The sequence below is a fragment of the Gymnoscopelus braueri genome (assembly GCF_963280865.1).
Source record: "Gymnoscopelus braueri genome assembly, chromosome: 7".
NCBI classification, from domain to species: domain Eukaryota; kingdom Metazoa; phylum Chordata; class Actinopteri; order Myctophiformes; family Myctophidae; genus Gymnoscopelus; species Gymnoscopelus braueri.
Genome location: NC_137608.1, coordinates 332,175 through 357,223, shown reverse-complemented (window position 1 = coordinate 357,223; position 25,049 = coordinate 332,175). Strand labels below are relative to the sequence as shown.

The following is a 25,049-nucleotide window of genomic DNA, read 5'->3' as shown; positions in this document are numbered from 1 at the left end:
ACTCAGCTATGGCCGCCCCTAAATAGGGGGAAGGTTGCTGACTAGATGACTCTTTTCTATACCCACCCTCACTAACCTCAACCTCAGTAAAACAACGACCTAACCTCAAGAAACACTATTTGTAAAATGAAGAATTCCAAATGATGATCACTTCAACACAATGTTGGGGACAGGGATCGAACCAGCGACCTATGGATTCACAGGCTGCCTCTCTTCTCATTGAGCTAGAGATATGGCCTCCTTGATGGTGTCTGTTGATATCTATAGGTTTTTCCATCCGTTATGAACCAAGCCTCTGTTTCGCTAACTACTGTAGATCACTGGTTCACAAAACATTTACCAATAAAGTTTTTTTTTGTCTCCTCGGAATGGAAACTAGTGAAAATAGTCGATCTACAAGCTCACAACACGTTGCTATCTGAAAAGTTGTAAGATTGTAGATCGGCTATTTTCACTAGTTTCCATTCCGAGGAGACAAAAAAAAACTTTATTGGTAAATGTTTTGTGAACCAGTGATCTACAGTAGTTAGCGAAACAGATGCTTGGTTCATAACGGATGGAAAAACCTATAGATATCAACAGACTACTCTCAAAAAAGCATTTCATGTTATTGTTTAAAAATTGCACATGTCTGACTTAACAGGGTCATGTTTTGTACAATGTAATCTGTAATGAGTGGGGTAACTTTGAACCGGGGACCTTTGGCACATGAGGCTCACACTTTACTAATCAAGCTATTCAATCCACAGCCTCAGACAGTGAGAAATCCAACAAAACAAAAGGGCGAATGAAGTACGTCATACATTGAAAATAACTACTTTCAAATAAGCATTTCCCGTTATCTTTAACAATTGCACATGTATTCATTGATACAGTCATGTTGTGTGCAATGCAATTATAATGAAGTCTACATGAGGTGGAATTCGAACCGGCAACCCCGTGGTTTCAAGGCAGATATTTAGGCCATTGGACCAACAGACCTGATCTGGTGAAAAGGGAGTTCACACAGATGACACACTTTCATGCAAATTGCTCAGAAATCCTGGGTTTAAATGTTTTTCAAACTGCTCAAAATTGCAGACAATCTAAGGGCGGAGCTTACTGGTCAAAATGATAGATGTGTTCCTCATGAGTCAAGGCACATGTGTAAGCAGGTTTAATGGCTGTCGGCCAAACGAGGCATGACTTTTGCCTGTTTAAAGTTTGCATTTTCAAAAAATTGCTATAGCGCCCCCCTTTGACCAATTGGAGTAAGATTGGTTCCAGTGATACTTGGAATGACCCTCTACATTATTGCAATGTTTCAAACAAATGTGAGTCTGCATGAACGTGTTAGGGGCAGACGAATAATTGTCATAAAACTGCAATATTAATTGGCTCATAAAAGCTTAATGTTTTCACTTAGAAAAAAACCAAACCATGTTTTTGTCGGCATAGGTCCAAAGTTCTTGTGTAAAACGTTTCGTGCAGATTGCTCAAAGATCCCAGAAAGCTATAGATTTTTACTGTTTTTCATATAATTCAAAATGGTGGGAGATCTAAAGGTTACATTACATAACATTACAGTCATTTAGCAGACGCTTTTATCCAAAGCGACTTACAATAAGTGCATTCAACATAGGTAGGGAACGAAACTACTAATTAGAGGTCAAAATGAGGAGACGCATGTGTGTATCGAAGTTTCATGGCTGTAGGTCAAACAGGGCATGAGTTGTACCTGTTCAAAGTTGGCATATTTCAATTGAGTGCTACAGCGCCACCCTTTGGCCAATGGTTGTGAGTTTCGGGTCTTCGTCGTTTGGCATAGCCCTCTACCATATTGCCGAGTTTCGTAAAAAGTGACCACGCGGTTGGGCCAGAACTGAAAAAACGGCGGAAGAAAGCCTACAATCTCAATAAGGCTTCGAGCCTGATAGGCCTCGAAACCTTAAATAATTGTCAGCGAGGTGGGCTAAAATGTTACATGTGTGCTGATTTAAATAAACACTGTGACGACATGATGAGTCATAAGACAACAGCACAGCAGTTAAGATACAGATTACAGGGCAAGAACAAAGTATGATGGAGAGACATCATAGTCAAAGCAACACTAAAAAATAAATACAACATACAGTATACACCCTCAGCAGTACTAGCATAGTACAAGAAAAAGTCTAGAGGAGTCTAGTCCAGTGGTTCTCAACCTGTGGGTCGGGACCCCCAGGGGTGTCCCCAAATGAAGTTTATATAGTTTTGATTTAAGGACTTGTAAGACATTTTAACACATTCGGTGCCAGAGTTTTATTTAAAAAGTGACGTTGAGTGCCAGAGATCTCACCGTTTGTAACGCTACGCTGTTTACAGCTGTAGACTCCACGACGAGCACCCGATTGTAAAAAATATGCGTGAACGATGGTGGATGGTCCTGGCTAACGCCTGGAACAATAACATCTCTCACGCGAGTCACCATGGCGGAGTGATCGTGGATCGAAAATGACTCGTTTTCCCCACTGTTAAAAGTTAAGGAAATATGGAGTTTTTTTGCAAGGAGATAGAATGGGAGCGGACGGGAGTTTTTTTGGCACAGTGATCCATCTGTCCCTTCCTTCTCAGTGTCACCGTGGGTGATTCCAGAGCTGCGCTAGCCCCCTCCTTGTGGAAAAAAACAAAAAAAACAAAAAGATTGATTTCACGGAGAATCCCGGTTTGGCACCTAAGCGCTAAAAATGTTAAACCGGAGAATCCCGGTTTTGGTACCCAATGTGTTAATACCACTACTGCGATAAAAAATAAGACTATTATTGCGTCAAAAGTAATCAACAAACTATACTATAAAAATTGTCAAACATTGGTCAATTGTCAAATATTACCTAAGAAATAGGCAAACTATTTGAAAATAGCTGATCTACATGCTCACAGCGCCTCACCGGAACTCAATAACAGGCGAGGCTAGTCTAATCAAAGACTCCTGGCTCATATCAATCTGCGCTGCTTGATTTTCAGAATCAGAATCAGAATCAGAAGACTTTATTGCCTTGACATGTAGACATGTTAGGAATTTGGTTTGATGCAGTGGAGTGCAGTTTACAACAGGACTGGTGCAAGACAGGACAAGACAGTGCAAACCACATCATAGTGCAACAACAAGTAATAAATAAAAATCACACCCAGTGTGAAGTGGGCGGTGTGGTCACAGTGGTCATCACAGTGATGGAAGAAGTGATGGAAGAAGTGATGGAAGAAACCATAACTTAAAAAAAACAAGTTTTTTTTAAAGTTATGGTTTCTTATATACTGTAGGGCTATGCACATGTGTCATGTTTCCCTAGCCAATCACAGTCCTGAATATACTGTGATTGGCCAATCACGGTGCAGGGTTAGGGGGGTACATTTGTGGCCAATCACAGCGCAGGATTTGGTGTGCAAATATCCAAACCTCACATATAGGGGCGGTTTCACCGCCCAAAAATAAATATGAGAAGTGCCAAAAAGTGCCAAAAAAGATCAAGTGTTCAGTTAGGACAGTCCATATAGTTATCTGAGGTCAGGTCAGGTCAGGGGGGGGGGGACCAGCAGCATTCAGTAGCCGGATGGCCGTGGGGAAAAAGCTGTGTGAGTGTCGTGCCTTCACAGTCTTTGGTGACCGCAACCTCCTGCCTGAGGGGAGCGAGGCAAAGAGACCATGTCCTGGGTGTGTGGGGTCAGCCATGATCTTCCTGGCCCTCCCCAAAGCCCTACTTTTAAACAGGGCCTCCAGGGGGGGCAAAGGGCAGCCAATCACCCTCTCCGCCGAGCGTATCACCCGCTGCAGCTTGGCCTTGTCCTTGGCCGCTGCAGCGGGGAACCAGATGATGATGGCGAAGGTGACAATGGACTCGATGATGGCTGTATAGAAGTTCACCAGCATGGACCTTGGGAAGTGGAGTTTCCTGAGCTGCCTCAGGAAAAACAGTCTTTTCTGGGCTTTTTTAGTGAGGGCGTCGATGTTGGGCCCCCACTTCAGGTCCCGAGAGACTGTCACCCCAAGGAAGCGGCATGACTCCACTGTGGCGACTGGAGTGCCTCCCAGTATGATTGGAGACGGAGGGGGCGGGTTCCTCCTGAAGTCCACGATCAGCTCCACCGTCTTAAGAGCATTTAGCTCCAAGTTATTCCGGCTGCACCAGGAGACCACCAAGTCGATCTCACTCCTGTAAGCAGATTCATCCCCCCTGGAGATGAGTCCTACCAGGGTGATATCGTCCGCGAACTTAAGGAGCTTGACCGACTGGTGGCTGGAGGTGCAGCAGTTGGTGTAGAGGGAAAACAGAAGGGGAGACAGGACACAGCCCTGCGGGGAACCGGTGCTAATGGTCCTCAGCTCGGAGATGGACTTCCCGAGCTTCACCCGCTGAGTCCTGTTGGACAGGAAGTCCGTGATCCACCTGCAGGTGTTGTCAGGCACCTGCAGCGCAGAGAGCCCACATTCCAGTATGGATGGCAAGATGGTGTTGAACGCCGAACTGAAGTCCACGAACAGGATTCTGGCGTAGGTCCCATCAGTGTCCAGATGTTTCAGGACGTAGTGTAGAGCCATGTTGACCGCGTCTTCCACGGACCTGTTGGCTCTATACGCAAACTGTAGGGGGTCTAGGAGAGGGTCTGTGATGGATTTTGCGCTGTATCCAACATGGCAGCTATTTAAACAAACACACCATGTCATGAAAACATTTGAGGTGAGATATAAACAATGCCGTAACCGAATATTGATTCTATTTCATCACTACTTCCTACTGTTGTTCCTAGTCGTTGGCGAATGCGTTGCACTAGACGCACCTGGGATAAATTAATGGACTACTTACTGTAAGCAATGAAATCCTTTTAAAATCTATCAAATATTTTTTTACTTTTGGGTCAATTTATTTATTTATTTATCAAGTAGCTTAGTATCTGAGTGATCCACAAACTTCAGTTCCACCTGTGATTTCTGACACACCGTACAAGACACACATACACACACACACACACACACACACACACACACACACACACACACACACACACACACACACACACACACACACACACACACACACACACACACACACAAATGCGCAGGCACACACACACACACACACACACACACACACACACACACACACACACACACACACACACACACACACACACACACACACACACACACACACACACACACACACACACACACACACATTTAGCTCAAGCTACAGGAAACCCACTTGTCTGGGGACTTCCTGTTGATTAGGTTTTGTTATTTCCTGCCCCGCAGAGCTATTTATTCAGTCATAACATCACTAACTTACTTACTTACTTACTTAAGCCTGCTACCCCTTCTGGGGCATAGGCCGTCAACAAGCGATCTCCAGGCATCTCTGTCTTGAGCTGTTCTCGCCAGTTGGTACCAGGTCATCTATAACATCACTAAACTCCAGTGTTAATTTAATTAATTTATTCTGTTATGACATCAGAATCAGAATCAGGTTTATTGTCACATCACAGGTTTACAAGGTAAAAAAGTGGGTGAAATTCGTTTTTGTACATTGTTCCCCTCGCAACGTTAATTTCCATAGAAAGAAGAGGGGGGGGAGAAGAAGAGGGGTGGGGGGCAAGTGGGAAGGAGATCAAAACAAGAGAACAACAGAAGGCCAGACAAGTTATCTACATATTTACAAAGTACCTGAGATAATAAAAAACTACGGTGCCTGAGCATAGCAGCAATGTATGTATACTGTGCATGTTATACTTATACTGTGCATGATATACTTATGGACGTTAAGGTGCTTAGAGAAAAAAAGAGCACAATAAAAAAAGACAAAAAAAGTCAGTGCGTTATACATGGGATTAAGGTGCAAAAGGTCAGTGCGTGTCCACCTAGGGTGGACTGACCCTAGTATAATCCGCAAGTAGCTCCATGAGGGAGTGCAACAAAAAGTCATTTGTACCTGGTGTAGTCCACAGGTGTGTCCGAGGGGGAGCTAAGTCCAAGTCATTTGTCCCTGGTATAATCCACAGGTGTGTTCAGGAAGAGCCAGAAAAGTCTGTGACCAGCTGGACAGTACCGCCTGTTGTCAGGCTGCTGAACAAGGCTTATGCCTCATTCAGCATTCTGACAGCAGCCGGATTAAAGCTGCACCAGAACCTGGTGGTGGAACTCTTGATACTGCGGTAGAGCCCCTTGCCCGGTCGCGGTCGTTGTAGGGGTTTGAACAGTTTGTGACTTGGGTGGTGCTTGTCCTCGATGATGCGCTTGGCTTTGACCACGCACCGCTTTTTGTACAGTTCCTGGAGCGCTGGGAGCTCGCCTCCCATTATTCGCTCTGCCGATCGCACTACTCGCTGTAGGCTGATCTTTTCTCGGGCAGTGCAGTTCCCGTACCAGGCCGTGACACAGCCTGTTAGGATGCCTTCAACAGAACTGTTGTAATACAGCCTGAGGATGCGATGTCCTACTCCGAGCTTCTTCAGGCGGCGGAGCCAGTACAGTCGCTGCTGAGCCTTTTTCCTCACGTGTGTGGTGTGCGTCTCCCATTTGAGGTCCTCCTCGATGTGTACTCCGAGGAACTTGAACTCGCTGACCCTTTCCACTGCAGCACCGTCGATGAGGATGTCTCTCCGCGGCCTCCTGAAGTCCACGATCAGTTCTTTGGTCTTGTCGACGTTAAGAGCGAGGTTGTTCTCCCGGCACCAGAGTGCCAGTGAGTTGATCTCCTCTCTATAGTCAGACTCGTCGTTGTTGACGATTCGGCCTATCACTGTCGTGTCGTCCGCGTACTTTATGATGGTGTTGGAGACATGTGTGGCTATGCAGTCATACGTGTACAGGGAGTAGAGGAGAGGGCTCAGTACGCATCCCTGGGGTGCTCCGGTGTTGAGGGTCAGGGGGTCGGATGTGATGCTGCCCATTCTCACCACCTGATGTCGGTTGGACAAGAAGTCCTGTATCCAGTCGCACATGCTTGGGTGTAGCCCTAGGTCTCTGAGCTTTTTGTCAAGTATTGCTGGGACAATGGTGTTGAATGCTGAGCTGTAGTCCACGAACAGCATACGTACATATTTGTCCTTCAGCAGCTTGTTGTCCATGTGCGAGAGGACGGTGTGGAGAGCCATGGCAATAGCGTCGTCGGTGGATCTGTTTTTGCGGTATGCATACTGCCACGGATCCAGCGAGGCAGGTAGCGTGGAGCTGATGTATTCCCTCACCAGTTTCTCGAAGCACTTGCTGACGATCGGGGTGAGAGCGACAGGTCTCCAGTCGTTCAGGCATGTCATCATTGAGACATCATTTATTTATTATGTATTCAGTGATAGTTCTAATAAACACCTTTGGTGCAACTTAGACACATCATCAGAGGTGTATCCTGGGTTGATTGGGTGTTTCGGGTCTTGTGATATTAGACACCCTCGCCCAGGCGACCCAGCCAGGGTTGAACATCTCTAAACACAACTCAGTGTTAACTTAACTCTGAGAGTGTAAACATTACAGTTAACCCATCAAGACCTGAGGCCGATTCTACAAATGCCTTCTAAATCAGTAGTTTTCAAACTTTCTCGTGTCAAGGAGCCCCAAAAGGATATGTATTTGGCCACAGACCCCCATCTGAAAACGTTTTGTGTCAGAGACCCCCAGAAGAGAAGATTTGTTTTAAAAAAAATATTCAAAACCTTTCTAACACTTTCAAGATTTTTCAAAAATGTGAAAAAAAATGCAGATGCACAGCACGGCACGAAGTGACGCGCTGTGAGCTTATATATCTGCTATTTTTGAGCACCACTGTTCGAAATCCTGAGAGTTTTCTGAAAAACGTATGTTGCTATATAAATACTGTATATAGCTAAAATCTAAAATGACACAGATGCTTTCCCGGTTTTAATGTGTTAAACGAACTCTGAGGATTTTACTGCATAACTAAAACTATGAACTATGAGTTCACAAGCTTGTCGATCGGCCTGACACTACAGTGGTCCCCTGGTTGATTTGATTTTTAGTCAGGACCCAGGCTCACAATCAGTTGAAAAGCCCTGATGTAGAGGGACAAACTGGAGTGTGCCAAGAATAGATCCCTGGGGAGCTCCGGTCAACAGAAGGGTGTACATTACATTACATTACAGTCATTTAGCAGACGCTTTTATCCAAAGCGACTTACAATAAGTGCATTCAACATAGGTAGGGAACGAAAACTACTAATCACCAGAAGTCCTTAGTGCATTTTCTGCAAAAACAAGCAACCAAGAGTATACCTAGCGCTAAGGTAAAAGTGCAATATATCAGCTACCTATTTCCTTAAACAGATGAGACAAAATAGCTAAATCAAATGAGCATGAGCTAAAACAAATAAGTGAATCGACTAAACAAGATCCAATAAACAATCCAATAATCCAATAAACAATACAGCAATAGAAAACAAGCGTTCGTACAACTAGTTAACAACAAGTAGGTCAGGCAGAGAGGAAGGGTAGTGTTTCCTGAAGAGGTGAGTTTTCAGCCTGCGGCGAAATATGGGCAGTGACTCTGCTGTCCTAACATCAGTGGGAAGTTCATTCCACCACTGTGGGGCCAGAACAGAAAAGAGTCGTGACCGTGTGGATCGGCCAGAAGGACCCTTGAGTGATGAGGCAATCAGTCGCCCCGAGGTGGCAGACCGAAGTGGTCGGGCAGGGGTGTAGGCATCGACCATAGCCCGGAGGTAGGAAGGAGCTGTTCCTTTCACTGCCCTATAGGCTAGCACCAGGGTTTTGAACTGGATGCGAGCCGCTACGGGGAGCCAGTGTAGAGAGCGGAGAAGGATGGTTGTGTGGGAGAACTTGGGGCGGTTGAACACCAGACGAGCCGCAGCTTTCTGAACAAGCTCCAGGGGTTTGATGGCAGATGCCGGAGCACCAGCAAGGAGGGAGGTGTAGAGGGAAAATAGGAGTGGGCCAAGGATAGAGCCCTGGGGGACCCCGGTCCACAGAAGGGTTTAACCCATTCAATCCGGGGACGCATCTGTGTCATTTTAGATTTCTTTGAGCTATTCAAAAATAGCAGATATACAAGCTCATAGCGCGGCACCGATTGCCGCACTATGAGCTTGTAGATCTGCTATATATTTTTTTTAATTGTGAAAATGGGTAGAAATCTTTAAATATATATATTTTTAAAGCGATTTTTTTATTTTTATTCTTTGCTTCTGGGGATTCTACAAAATGTCTTCTAAATCCTGATTTTCTTTTTTGAAAAAATGTTGCTATAATCAGTGGTTCTCAAACCTTTTTCATGTCAAGGACCCCCAAAATTATATGTATTTGAGCGGACCCCGATCTCAAAATATGTTGTTCCAGGGACCCGCCAGAAGCAAATATTTGTGTTAAAAAATGTATAAAATAAAAATATATATATTCAATGATTTGCACAAATGTTCACGATAAAAAAAAAAATAGCAGATCTACAAGTTCATAGCGCGGCACTCGGTGCGGCGCTATGAGCTTGTACATCTGCTATTTTTGAATAGCCCAAAGAAATCTAAAAATGACAGATGCGTCCCCGGATTGAAGGGGTTAAGTAGGTAGTCCCAGCCTCAGGGTGTGTCCTGTGGCGCCAGGCTCCTGGCTGGGTGGCAGAGAATCGGATCCGTTGGGGTCCAGTTACTCTCCTGACCTGAGGGGGTTCGGTTACCCAGGTCTGGGCTCGCTGAGGACGGGAAGCTGCTCCGGGAAACAGGAAACTAGAGGAGGGAGGGAGAGAGACAGAGAGAATGACTCAGAGGGAGAGAGAGAGATAGAGAAGGTCCATTCACAGCAAGCATGATAACAATAACTTATAATAAAATATAAATAATAAATATGTTGTTTTAAAAAAGGATCCCTGGATAGTAAGCCAAATATGCCTTAATACATTATAAGTGCCCTCTATAACTACAATTTTAAATGTAAAACACCTTAAATATTTTATTTATTTTAGAATCTTTTACTCAATAGGGGCAATGCCCGTCGCAAGTTGATGATGTCATTTGTCCATGTGTGGTCTAGCCCTATGGAATGTATGCAATGCATGTGCAAAAAAAAAAAACATCTTTCAAATATTTATTTGATGCTCAACAAATGACCTTTTATTAGAAGTATTTTTTTATGTTCACATGCATTCCATAAATTTCTTAGGGCTGGACCACACATTCATTAATTTTACATTTTAGTTATAGGGGACAATTATAATGTATTAGGCATACAGTATTTGGCTCATTAGCCAGGGATCCTTTTAACCCATTAAGACTTGAGGCCGATTCAAAAAATGTCTTCTAAATCCTAAAAGTTTTCTGAAAAAAAATATGTTGGTTCTCAAACCTTTTCATGTCAATGACCCCCAAAATGATATTGTATTTGGCCGCCGACCCCCATCTCAAAATATGTTGTTCCAGGGACCCCCAGAAGCAAAGATTTGAGTAAAAAAAATCACTTTAAAATATATATATACATTCAAAGATTTGCACAAATTTACAAGATCTTCAGGTAACTCCAGACCAAACAGACTCGTCCAGACTATTGCAGACTACTTCAGACTGCAACAGACTGCAACAGACTGGTATTCGGTTGGCAAAAGTTGGCATTTAAGTCTGTCAGCCGACTGGCCATTCATGTGCTAATTTGACTTTTAGCCTGCCAGCGTTGCCAGGTCTGCTTATTATAAGCGACTTTGGGCTTGTTTCCCTGCAAAGCCACTTGTACATAGGGATGTTCCCAGCGTTTTTTCTTCACTGACGTGCAGTGGTGTAAAGTAACTAGTACATTTACTTAAGTACTGTACTTAAGTACAATTGTGAGGTACTTTTACTTTACTGGAGTATTTCCAATTGTCTATACTTGTACTCCACAACAATTATTTGAAATGTTTAGTTACTAGTTACTTTGCAGATATAAATCATTATGAAACATACATTAACCACTTTAGCCCTATTTTATACCAAGCCATAGGTATAAAATAGGTATATAAGCCATACAAAAATCGCGCACGCGCGCTTCGCGCGAGTGCGGAGTCCCCCGCCAAGCCCAGCCCCCCTTGGCATAAATTACTTCCAGCGTCCCTGAATATCGAACATCCCTAGAGTATTTTTATATTGTGATATTGCTACTGGCAGCCAAGCCGTGCTATTCACACGCTGAGTTGCCGGTGCCCGGGATTGAACCCATGACCGCATGGTCCAAAGGCGAGAGCTCTACCGACTGAGCTATCTGGACACAAATTATCATTATAGTTATAGTTACCATCCTCAGTGTGAATGGACCTTTAGACTGAGCTGCTGCTCAGTTTGAAACGCTTAAACTTAGACTGAGCTGCTACTCAGTTTGAAATGCTTAAACTTAGACAGGGTATAGTAGCTCAGTACCATGCACTGTGAAGGCTTTATTTAAACCCTGTCCATGCATTATGAAGGTTTATTATGAACCCTGTCCATGCACTGTGAAGGCTTAATTTAAACCCTGTCCATGTATTATGAAGGTTTATCATGAACCCTGTCCATGCATTATGAAGGGTTTACTATGAACCCTGTCCATGCATTATGAAGGTTTATTTAAACCCTGTCCATGTATTATGAATGTGTATTATGAACCCTGTCCATGCATTATGAAGGGTTTACTATGAACCCTGTCCATGCATTATGAAGGTTTATTTAAACCCTGTCCATGCATTATGAAGGTTTATTATGAACCCTGTCCATGCATTATGAAGGTTTAATTATGAACCCTGTCCATGCATTATGAAGGTTTTATTATGAACCCTGTCCAAGCATTATGAAGGTTTTATTATGAACCCTGTCTATGCATTATGAAGGGTTCTATTTTAGGTGGACAAAAACAAATGGGGCTAGCGGTATGGAGCCTTCTTGTGGCGGCCCTGTTCTCACTCATTTCACTGTACCACCCACTTCTCTACAATTGCTCATTCCTTTCGATTCTTCTTATTGTTATTTTCGAGCTGCGTTCGCTTCCAGCGTTCGCGCGTCTTACTTGTATTATGAACCCTGTCTATGCATTATGAAGGGTTCTATTTTAAGGTGTACCACCAGGTCCTCTCTCTCCTGTGTGACACCTGCAGTGTTTGCACGTTGCATCCCCCCCTCCCTCCCTCCCTCCTCCACTTCCTGCTGCTGCTATTTTTAGCTGCTGCTTCTCTGTGTTCATTCAGTTCAGTTGTTTGTGTTTTATTACTGGAACAGCAGAGCCCTCTGCTGCACGGGCACAGAACTGCAGCCCCAGCCCGGCCCTCAGTCAGCACCGACTCGTTTATTGATTGATAGACGAGCACACAGAGATAGACAGATAAGCAGATTAGATTCATCAATTAGATTACATCAAAAAGATTGAATAAATCCGGCAGGAACAGATGTCAACAAGACGCGTCAGTAATCTCACAGCAGGTGTTACAACCCCTTTGTGTGGTCTAGGGGGAAACAGGGCAGTACCACATAACTTAAATGAGCACAAGCAACTAAAATATACATTTATTAACAATAATGACATTAAGGCTACATAAACTGAATAGAACAGAAGCATAAGCACGTCAGGGTGGCCATGGCAAAAACAGCTCATATACAAGCTCATAGCGTGCCGCGCTATGAGCTTGTATATCTGCTATTTTCTTAAAAACAATCGTGAAAATCTTTGAATATATATTATAAGGTTTTAACTAAAATCTTTGCTTCTGCATGGGGGTCCCTGGAACAACATGTTTTGAGATGGGGGTCCGCGGCCAAATACATATCATTTTGGGTGGTCCTTGACATGAAAAAGTTTGAGAACCACTGATTATACCAACAAAGTTTTTTTTTTTTTTTTTAAATACTGTTAAATTTGTAGAATCCCCAGAAGCAAAGATTTGAGTTACAAATGTTCGCTTTAAAATATATATATATTCAAAATATTTGCACAGATTTTCACGATAAAAAAAGCAGATCTACAAGCTCATAGTGCGGCACTCGGTGCCGTGCTATGAGCTTGTAGATCCACTATTTTTTAATAGCCAAAAGTATAAAATAATGGTTACAGCAAAAAAATCTAAAATGACACAGTATACGTTCCCGGTCTTAATGGGTTAAACACATAGCATAAAAGTATGGCACATAACCTACAGATAATGTATGTCAGAGCACATAAGGTCATGATTTCTTCTCTCTCTCTCAGGTGTCCATCCCTCACACCAGCAGTGCCTGCATGCGAGGGGTCCTGGAGTTCCTGTACTGTGGCCAGTTGACTCCCGGCCCGACCCTGGAGCTCATGGAGCTCATTGTTCTGGCCAACCGGCTGTGTCTGCCTCGCCTCATCGCTCTCACAGGTTCGATGCTGACCCGCCACATTTGTATACTTGAGTTAATATTCACCCATTTTCAACTTCATATAATTGGTCCTCACTAATACTACAGACAGACAGACAGACAGACAGACAGACAGACAGACAGACAGACAGACAGACAGACAGACAGACAGACAGACAGACAGACAGACAGACAGACAGACAGACAGACAGACAGACAGACAGACAGACAGACAGACAGACAGACAGACAGACAGACAGTGTTTTATACTAGCTGTCTCATCTAAAAATGAAATGCATCCACAGCCAGCATTTCTACTAATTGGTGTACTGGTGTATCATTTAGCTGACACTTATCCAGGGACAATGACTCAGCAGGTTGCTGACACACTCTGTAGAGCCTCTTGTAGCCCATTCTATAAACTCCAGGTGAGTTTGAGTTTTTAGTTTTTAAACAAAATACCTTGATATGAAACCGTAGCTGATAAAGAGACATGTCAGAAACCACCCGGAAATGGAAGACATTTACAGAAAGACACCTGTCTCACCTTGTAGTCTGTCTGTCTGTATTGAGACAGCCTGTCTATCTGAAATGAGACAGCCTGTCTGTCTGCAAACAGTGAAGACCTCTGCTGGACTACAGCAGCTGTGTCCAAGGTTCATCATATAAAAGGCTTCCCTATTAGAGCTGGGCAATTAACCCAAAATATATCAAAACCCATATTTAGAATCATTAGTCAACTAACAATATAAAGACTCGCCGGGCAGACACTGGCAGAGTGAACAGTCAGTTAAACAAAGTTAAAGCAGAGCTTGAAGAAAAGCAGCTATGTCTGATGCCAGGAAATCCCAGTTAACGGCATTTACCATATACTCTTATCCAGAGTAACTTACAAGTGCAACATCAGAATAATCAGAGTAAACATGAACTCAAGTCAATAAACAACAAGGTAAATAGTCATATAAGTAGAAGACAAAGAGAACAATGTAGTGCCTCAACGAAACTATAGGATACCAGGCAAACAATTAACCTAGCATCTGTCTGTTGTCCAGGGTGTTTTAGAGAAGAGAGAAGAGTCTAGGACGTGTGTAGCGTTGTCCAGGGTGTTTTAGGGAAGGGAGAAGAGTCTAGGACGTGCAGAGTGTTGCTCGTATAGCATTCCTGTGTTTCGTATAGCATTCCTGTGACTCAAAAGACAACTAAAGAATCTCCAAAAAGTATAAAATGTGTCACACATGTCCCTTGGGTCATCCTAAGACATCCTAGAAGGGGTGCCCAAAAAAATCTGAAACGGGAAGTGAGTTATTGACTAAATTGAAAAAGGCCGCCTACAGTGTTGAAAGATGATGCAAGATACCTAAAGAATCTCATAAAAGCATGAAATGTGGTACAAATGTCCCTTGGGTGTTCTGAACGCATCCTACAAGGGGTGCCCAAAAAGGTTTTAAACAGGAAGTGACCGCCTAAAGCAGTTGACACAAAAGAAAACATAAAGGGACGTCATAAAAGTGTATAATTTGGTACGTACATTGAGTGCTTCTTACTATATCCTAGAAGGGGTTATTTATTTGTTTGTTTGCTTGTTTATTAACTCTTTCAGTGCCAATGAAATAAAACAAATATTGCGAACTGTGCCAACTTTTTTCTCTTTTTTTTTCAAAGAAAAAAAAAGTGCTTAGGAAGCGAGATACAGCCTTTTTCAGTTATAGGTTAAACAAAGAGTGGATGGAGCTGCAAATCTTCAGATAATTATATCTTGGGTTCTGAACATTTTTTAAAAAAAAAAGAGAAAAAAAAACTCGGGATTTCTCGTTCTGGCACTGAGGGTATAACCCTAAAACTTGGGATAACTCGGGGCCTGGCACTGAGAGAGTTAAACTTTTTAGGAAGGGACCATGTTGAAGAAATTCTAAATGGCTGTTTAAACAGTTGACCATGGCAGTCTGCATATTATGCAGACTCAATACGACTGCAGTGCATAACCTGCCGTATTTTGTATTTTGTAGTCTACCTTCTGTTTTCATTTCTATATCACTTATTTATTTTACTTTCTGCATTATTTATTTATTGTACTCTTTGAATCTTCTTTATTTATCTACCTCTGCATATTCTTATTTATTTTACTCTGCATCATTCTTATCTTACTCTGCATATTCTTATTTTACTCTCTGTATCTTATTTATTTTGCACTCTACATCTTCTTGCTTGTTTTACACTCTATCTTTTCATGTATTTTCTTCTTGATCATTACTGTTTTTTTGTGATTAGTGTTTAGTAACTACATAATAATAATAAATAATGGATTTTATTTATAACGCACTTTACATTTCAAGAAATCTCAAAGTGCTTACAGAAGGCAAAGTTTAAGTATATGTATTCATGTGTGCCATTTCGCAATTACCAGCACATTGGCATAATGCTCTGCAAGGTAACCCAGCATCCCGGCATCTACACTTTCTCGAACAGAAGGGCTCAGCTTTGCAGCCACACTTGAGTTCTCTACAAACTTAAGCAGCCTCTGGCAAGAGTGTCCACGAATCAGCGACTTTAATCCATCCATATTTGTCAGGAGATGGTAGAGATTGCATAGCTTTCAGGCTTCTGGACCAAATGCCAGATTGGCTGCTCGATTTGAATATTGTAGCAGTGCAGCCCGTGTGGGAGGAGTGTTTTCCATTGAGAGACTATTAAAACTTTTTTTGGCACCCCTTAGGATGCATTCAGATCACCCAAGGGACATTTGTACCACATTTCATGCTTTCATGAGATTATTTTTTATGAGTGTCTTTTGCATCATCTGTCAACACTGTACACGGCCATTTTCAATTTAGTCAATAACTCACTTCCTGTTTCAGATAATTTCAGGCACCCCTTTTAGGATGTCTTAGGATGACCCAAGGGACATGTATGCCAAATTGTATGCTTTTATGAGATTCTTTAGTTGTCTTTTGAGTCAATCGACAACACTGTAGGCGGTCATTTTCAATTTTGTCAATGACTCACTTCCTGTTTAAGATTTTTTTGGGCACCCCTTCTGGGATGTCTTGGGATGACCCAAATTGTATGCTTTTTGGAGATTCTTTAGTTGTCTTTTGAGTCAATAGATAACACTGTAGGCGGCCATTTTTAATTTTGTCAATAACTCAGTTCCTGCTTAAGATTTTTTTGGGCACCCCTTCTAGGATGTCTTAGGATGACCAAAAGGACATGTGTGCCAAATGGTATGCTTTTATGCGATTCTTTAGTTGTCTTTTGAGTCAATCGACAACACTAGGCGGCCATTTTCAATTTAGTCAATAACTCACTTCCTGTTTCAGATTCCTTTGGGCACCCCTTCTAGGATGTCTTAGGATGACCCAAGGGACATATGTGCCAAATTGTATGCTTTTTGGAGATTCTTTTGGTGTCTTTTGAGTCAACGGTCAACAGTTTAGGTGGCCATTTTGAATTTTGTCCATAACTCACTTCCTGTTTAAGATTTTTTTGGGCACCCCTTCTAGGATGTTTTAGGATGACCCAAGGGACATCTGTATCAAATTTCATGCTTTTATCCGCCGCGTAACGATTTGGCAATTTTTGGTGGTTAGTACCCCCTACTAAAAGGAGTCTATTTGTGTCTCCTACCGGATACATATAGGGCTTTATTATTATCATCAAATTATTGGCTCAGGAATGCGGCAAAAACTAAAAAATCTCCATGACTTCAATGCTTCATGGGGTGTGTAATTGATAGGAAATAAGTAATTTTTTGGGTGAACTACTCTTTTAACATAGTTGCATGGTTTCTCTTTGCTCTCCAGAGTTGCATGCGGTGGAAGAGCTCCTCCAACTGGCCACAAAAGGAACTGACATCGATGGACAGGCTCTGGCCTACCTGGAGATGGCTCAGGTGGGGCCTGTCACATTTATCACATAAATCGTCTTAATCGTTTACCTGTGTTGAAACATTTTCATACATTTTCAAACATAGCGGACATAGCAGACCTATAACGTTTTTTGATTTATTTGAAAGTATAAAATGATTAATTATGTCAGTCATTCCTTATTATATTTAAGTTGTCATATTTGCCCAGTGCAACTTTTGTTCACAAAGCCTAAAATCAAAACAGAAATTAGATTTGTATTTATGTTCCAATGTTCAGTGCCAAAAACTAGAGTCGGAAAAGCTGTCGATACTGCCTAAAATGCTGGTATCGGTGAGTATGCCAGTCTGTGCCAATCCAATACCACGTCATTTATCACATGATGAGATTTCATTACAGTCATATTTTGATTGCTTCAGCTGATGTTGCACGACTGTTTATACTCATACTGTACTGTTTACACTTTAACCCATTAAGACCTGAGGCCGATTCTACAAATGCCTTCTAAACTGGTAGTTCTCAAACTTTGATATGATATGTATTTGTGCCAGGGACCCCTTTTGAAGATTTTTCAAAAATGTTCAAAAATAGCAGATGTACAAGCTGGCAGCGTGGCACGAAGTGACTCACTGTGAGCTTGTAGATCTGCTAATTTTGAGAACCACTTTTCTGGGCATGTCATTAGGCTGAAATCTTCAAGAATATTTAAAAGAAATTCACACATCACACAATTTGTTTTTAAATAATGAAAATTAGCACGTCCACAAACTCACAAAGTATCACAGCCCGTCACAGCGTGATGCATCGTGAGCTTGTAGATGGCATTTTCATTCAAACACTGTCTTACGACAAAGTAGCCTATATGAAAGGGATTAAGTGATTTGTCATACGTGTCACTTGTAATAAATACTGTATTTCTCCATGTCCGCAGTTCCACAACGCCAAGCAGCTGTCGGCCTGGTGTCTTCACCACATCTGCACAAACTACAACAGCATTTGTCGCAAGTTTCCCAAAGACATGAAGACCATGTGTCTAGGTAGGATCTTCTGTCTCTCATCTCCTAAACCAGGTGTTCTCAAGCTTTTTTGATCTGAAGAACCCCCTAATTCATATGTATTTGGGTGCGGACCCCTGTTTAAAATGTATTTTGTGACCGTGGCGGCCAACTTCAATGGGCAATAAGGCTGCTTGAGCCTCATCAATCAAATCCTGGTACTTGGCTTTCTTCAGTTGGTGAGAGATGTCTAGCCTGTCCTCCCAGGGTACTGTTAGTTCGGCTACCAAGATGGTTTTCATGCTCCTGGATAGTAGGATCATGTCTGGTCTGAATTAAGTTACAGCCACCTCGGTCTCCTTTTCAGGTCAACTTGCATCTCCCAGTCAGAAGCTCAGTGTAAAATAGAAAGCGGGTTCTTGGCAGTTGTTCTTGCCTTAAGAGCCTTATCTCCTTGCCTTTGGAACTGGACAACTTCAGGTGGTGATGCCTGATGTTTGTTGGCCTTGGCCTTTTGCAGTTCGGTCCATTTGGCAACTTCTGCAAGGATCTTATCGTGTCTCCATGACCACCTGTAGGGTATCGGCTTTCTCTCAGTACTTTTCTTTCTCAAAATCATATTTAGAGAAATAATGTTTATTTTGTATTTTTACAACATCGGACCACATAATATGCTATGTTATATCATAGCTTTGATGTCCAAAAACAATCTACCATGTTGAGAGTCACTCTGTCTGTCTGACTGTCTCTCTCTCTCTCTCTCTCTCTCTCTCTCTCTCTCTCTCTCTCTCCCTACCTCCCCCTCTCTCTCTCTCTCTCTCTCTCTCTCTCTCTCTCTCTCTCTCTCTCTCTCTCTCTCTCTCTCTCTCTCTCTCTCTCTCTCTCTCTCTCCCTCTCCCTCTCCCTCTCTCTCTCTCTACAGAGAACCAGAGACACTTTGAGAAGCAGCGCTGGCCTCCGGTGTGGTTCCTGAAGGAGGAGGACCGGTACCTACGCTCCCAGAAGGAGCGCATCCGCGAGGAGGAGCTGCTCCGCAAGCAGAACACCAAGAGAGGCTGGTGCTTCTGGAGACCCCCGTCCAGCTCCCCACACGTCTCCTAAACTCCCCCCCCCCCCCACCTACACCAACACCATGCCTGCTCTGTGTGTGTGTGTGTGTGTGTGTGTGTGTGTGTGTGTGTGTGTGTGTGTGTGTGTGTGTGTGTGTGTGTGTGTGTGTGTGTGTGTGTGTGTGTGCGTGCGTGCGTGCGTGCGTGCGTGCGTGCGTGCGTGCGTGCGTGCGTGCGTGCGCGCGCGCGCGTGCGCGACTGTGCAGGTGTGTGTGATTCATACTCCATGCTCCCCGCCGCCCCTGGGGCCCTAGACCCCCAGGGGGTGGGGGGTGTCCCCCTGCCTTTCAAACAGCCTCCAAAGAGTTCTGTCCTCCCACCTGGCATCCCGGGAACCAAGGACTCCATTTGTCTCTCCGCCACTGTAAAGTGCGGTCCATACTCGTTCTTACGCCGGAACTTTTCTTGGTAAGGGGAGGTGATATATTAGCTACTAATTGACTTAATTCAGAACTTCTGGAGGGAGGTCTCAGTCAGAACTTCTTCTCAGAACCCGTGCAGCTCCACATGTCCCGACTCTCTGAACTAAAGATTTTCAGACGTCCGGAAGGAGCATGTATTGACCTCTACTGACCTGCATTGTACGTCAATACAGTGAGGCCACCTCTGCCTTCCCTTCTACACAGACCCACTGTGTCATACAGACAGACAGACAGACAGACTTTTTGCCCAAAGCCCCCTCTTTCGAAAACCAGCCCTGGATTCTTACAGCACAACTGGAGTTGAGCAATGTTAATATTTTTTATTTTCTACTATTTTCTACATTTTGGCTTCTTTTGACTGGCAAACTTGAGCCTCATTCATACTTTGTCGCACGACAGCGTCGAGCATACGAAATAGCAGATCTACAAGCCTGTTTGTAGATCTGCTATTTTCGACGTGCGACGAAGCATAACAAACTCTTCAATCAGGGGAAATGACACGCAGGCGGTGTCTAGGACCCTGTGGACCGACCAGCAGGGACGCCAGCGCTGCCTGAAAGTCACGTGACAGTCACATGACTTCCTTCCATTGACTGACTCCCCGTCGGACCGCCTCCTGAGGGGGGGGGGGAATGAAGCTCCGCCCATTGCCTTTCATCCAGCGTTGCAACATGGCGTTCTGCCAATCATTGTTCACTGGTCCGTCATGCCCTGCCCCCCGCCCCGTCTACCGACACACACACACACACACACACACACACACACACACACACACACACACACACACACACACACACACACACACACACACACACACACACACACACACACACAGCACCCTCAGACCAAATTTCACTGAAGACTTTCACAGTGAACTCTATAGCAACGATGAGCCTTGTTTTGTTCTAGCACATGTTGTCACATGACAGATGTCACATGACAGATGATAAATGTCACATGATTGATGTCACGTGACACATGACAGCTGCAGCATCAAACAAATGAACCGCTAAAGGACCACTTCACCCGTTTTCAACCCTATCTTCATATAATTGGTCCTCACTGTAATGCTCGTTATGGCACCATTTCCGTCTTCTCACTCTGGACAGCTCAGAAACCTGCCTACCGATTACTTGAAGACTGGTTGATAATGGGTGACGTGCTCCTTTAATGTTCTGTTTTTGGTTTTTACCCCCCTCTGCCAGTGGGGGGCAGTACTGCTCAAGGCTCCGGCACCCACCATCAACCCCCTACACACTGACCACCAACCCCCCACTTTTCAATGCTCTGCTTTTCATTTTAGGTCAATGGTAGCCTTGGGGGACAGGGGTACAGCATGTACACAATTAATGGTGTGTTCTCATCCCAAACTGCCTGTTTGACCACTCAGTGGTTCTCAACCTTTTCTGGATCAGAGCCCATTTTAAAAAGTTGGAGAAGTTTGAAAGTGTTCGCGGCCCACCCATCTGACACCCTTCTTCACACGTGCATTTTCAGAGCATGTTTATTTATGTTCTGGCTTCGATCAGTGGAACTAATATTAAGTTCCTATTTATCACTCTCAAACTATTTTTTTTTATTTGTAAAGAAAGAATATTTACATTGTTATTATTCTTTTTGCATATTGATGTTATATTATCATTAAATTCTCTGTGTTTTGCCAATTATTTGGGGGCTCTCTTGCAATATCCTCTAGCCCACCAGGTTGAGAACCACTGTTTTACCTTATAACTGATAAAAAAAAACAAAGCTGTGACTCTCTTCTCCTATTGGTTTAAACGGCAACAAGAGACAAATGAGAGGAGACGAGGTGACGAGTAGGAAAAGTAATTTAATATCCGTCTGTCTCCTAGTGGTGGGGAGGTGTCACTGCAGCACGTTGCCTTCTTCTTTCACCAGAATCAGGAAAACAAATGAAAATAATGGTGCTTATAGGACACAATAATATAGTGTCCATGTGAACATGTGCACGTATGCGTGTGCACACACACACACACACACACACACACACACATGAAACTATTTAAAACATGTCTGCCAAGCGTCTGCCCAGGTGTTTTGTTGTTTACTTGTGATTGACGCACAGAGGGTTCTAATGTCGTGCGTGATTATGTTTGTCTGGTGTTTACTCTATGAAATACCGTCTATAGTCAAATGCTTTTTTCTTCTTGTGCGACAGTCCCGTAGGGTTAAGGACACATTCATTCTTCTTCGCACGATAGCACGCCAATGTCGTGCGGCGAAGCATAGCGTTAACCGTTACGGTTCTGATGAGAAAACGTAACATTTGGTCATTGAACGCGAGTGAGGCCTGGTTTTTAAAGGTTTATTTTAGGATGAGGTGGTGATTACCTTGGCAGACAGTTGTTGTGCGGTTTTGTTCTAAAAGTTGCTTTGGATTGAAAGTGCGATTCCACTGATGGGTTTTGAATACCAAGGAGTTTTTGATGTATGGATTCTATAAGTTACGTTGTTAGCCTTTTCTTTCAGAGGGTGTAATTTCTTTGAGATTTGGGTGACTGAATGTGAAAATTACTTCTGTTTTATTTCTCTTCCTATTTGCGCCTGGCTCTATTTGTAGCTTTAGCGGTTTGTGCCCCTGAGGCTTTACCCAGGAGACTGTATGAGAGGAATGACGCAGAGCTGTCATTCATGGGATGATGTGGTTAACAATTCAATCAACAGCTCCCCAAATAGAACCCAGAGGGGACCCCAGGAGACCCAAGTGAGAATTGAGCTGTTCCCTCCCCGAATAACCACACTGGAACAGTCCCAAGACGCGTCACATTCAGCCTGCATGTTGTACACTTTGCTTTGCTCTGTGGATTTATTTTGATTTATTTATTAGTATTTTGGGGGGGAGAGGAGAGATCCAATTCAGGGATTTGGGGAATTTTAAAATAAGAAGAGTGTTTGGGGGGGGGGGGGGGGGTTTGTAGCCCCCACACAGTCGACGGCCGTTAGATTTTTCGAACTAACGGTCCTTATGTGACCAGTTCAACCTTATCTCCTGCTCCAAGTGCCTTATAGTTGCACAAACTGGTTTTGTTTTTTATTAAGATAAGCTTGTTAAGAGCTGCTTTGCAGAGGTCCAGGCGATAAGACAAGACAGCGACTGAGGTAATGACGATGTAACTGATTGATTAATTGCGTCTGATTGAGTCAGGTGACAGTCTCATGCTCCGTCCCAACAGCTGAACTTTGTTCAGAACTTTGGACAACGTGCCTGTCAGAGCTGTGCACCTCTGAGATGTTCCGGTGAGGACGAGAACGTTCGGACAGTGTGATTGGTCAGAAGTTCAAGGTGGGCCTTTTAGATTAGACTTGAGCTTTTCTTTACTTCTCTTTATAACAGCAGCACTGGGCTGGCCCTGTGCGCTTCCCAGGGTGAAACCACTATGACCGCGTAGTGTCATAGGTTAGCATTATTAGCATGGTAGCCTAACGTTTTAAACATGTCTTTTATGAGGCCACTTTATTATCTTATCAGTGTTGGAATGCACTTTTCCTATTGTCTTATTTTTATTATTTTTTTATTTGGGGTGTATTATTAAGCCTGGTCTAATACTTTTCTTCTGTAGGGTGTTTTATGAAAACCTCATGTTTTGTAGATCAGCTCTTTTGAGTCTCTCTTAGCTGCAGACAACTGCAGATTCAGCTCATGGGAGCGGAACGTTGCTGTTGGTTGGAAATCTTGTGTGTCCAAAATATATTATGTTCCTTTTTTATTACTATTTTAAAAAAATATATAAAATAGTGAAAATAGCCAATCTACAAGGTCGCACCCGCAACGCGTTGTGAGCTTGTAGATTGGCTATTTTCACTACTTTTATGTGACACACGAAATATGGATATTTCAACTTCAAGGTTTCTGTCCCGACAGCAACGATAACTAAAGCTACCTGTTGATCCATTGGGGGTACATTGGAAATAACAGTACTGTGAGCTTGTAGATCGGCTATTTTTAAACAATGTTTGATCATGGCCTATAATGACATCCCCAAAATAGGATCACCAGGTTGAACGAGGTCAAACAGCGCCTTCTGTCTCTACAGTGCTGCAGTTGTCTTTAGTTGTTAACTGCTAACGACTAGGATTGAATGCAGTTAATCAACCGATCTACAAGCTCACTGTGACGCCTTGTGAGCTTGTAGATCTGCTATTTGCATTGTGCGACACACGGGCACGCAACTAAGTATAAATCAGACATTACTATTGCTAGTATTATCACCGTTATATAACGTATCTAATCAACGGCAGTTGACTTACCAAAAAGAAGGGTTCCATGTGGAACCGAAAAGGTTCTATATGTAGCTTCATATGTGGCTCCTAAAAGGGTTCTATGTGGAACCATTTTGTATGGTCTGTAATTTTTTATTTAATTGCATTTGTAATGGGTTTGCTGTTTATACAAACAAAAGGTTCCGTTGTGGACACATTTAGGAACCACGTAGAACCATTTGGTTCTATGACAAAGAGCCATGCACGGTGTTAATAAGGAACCTTGTAAAACCTTTTTTTTTTTGTAAGAGTGTAGAGAAGGGGCGTGGCCGTAGACGGTGATGGTTTTGGTCGTCTATTTTATAACCACTTCAGTCCCATATGCTTAGTCGCAGGACAAATAGCGAGGATAGCCGATCTACAAGCCCACAGCGTGTCACATCACAACGCACTGTGAGCTTGTAGATATGCTATTCTTTAAAATTATTATTTTCTTTTTGGAAACCAAGGGTTAATGTTGGCTAAGTTGGACTTATACTGTATAGTATTGTTATGCACTTTGGTTTCCTTTTTAAATAACATTTGTACGGCGCATTGTTCTGTGTTTATTGAAATAAAAGCACACATGCACACACACTATTAAGGGCTTCTACACAAATATACAACAATCAGAATGTTTTGCTGCTGTTTGTAATATTTTTTTTGAACCACTGTGATTTGTACAAAACAACTAAAAAAAGCATAGAGGGAAAAAAACATTTTTTTTGCCGTTTCAGTATTTTGATGCTTTTAATAAACCTCTGGTCATCTTTGGAACTGGACTTGTCTGTCGTCATGTTTGTCTCTCCATTCATTTTATTTAGTGCCTGGCCAGTGGCCACCCCGGCGGAGGTTGTGGGTTCGAATCCACCGCGGTGCATCCAGCTTTGTTGAGCGTCTATACCACCGTTTCCAACCAATTGTTATAGGTCGCGAGTAAATATCCATTTTTTTCATTTCCTATATATATAAAAAAAATATATATATATATATATATATGTATCACTGGCAGGTGAGTCAGGACACAACCAGTGGGGGAAAAAGTACTTAACTTTTTTACTTGAGTAACATTATCAATACTGCAATGTAGAAATACTCTGTTACAAGTAAAAGTCCA

General features: G+C 43.0%; 1 protein-coding gene across 2 annotated transcripts in view; it reads left to right on the top strand.

Annotated features, from left to right (window-relative positions):
* rhobtb4 (Rho related BTB domain containing 4) overlaps window positions 1-24,714 on the top strand; it is an 83,382-nt gene extending 58,668 nt beyond the window's left edge. For both annotated transcript variants that reach the window (XM_080432288.1, XM_080432287.1), the window contains exons 8-11: window positions 13,153-13,303; window positions 17,084-17,172; window positions 18,078-18,183; window positions 19,064-24,714. In XM_080432288.1, the coding sequence (XP_080288414.1) occupies window positions 13,153-13,303; window positions 17,084-17,172; window positions 18,078-18,183; window positions 19,064-19,242 (525 nt within the window). In that variant the 3' untranslated portion in view covers window positions 19,243-24,714. The remainder of the gene's footprint in view (window positions 1-13,152; window positions 13,304-17,083; window positions 17,173-18,077; window positions 18,184-19,063) is intronic.
* Window positions 24,715-25,049: the final 335 nt, after the last annotated feature.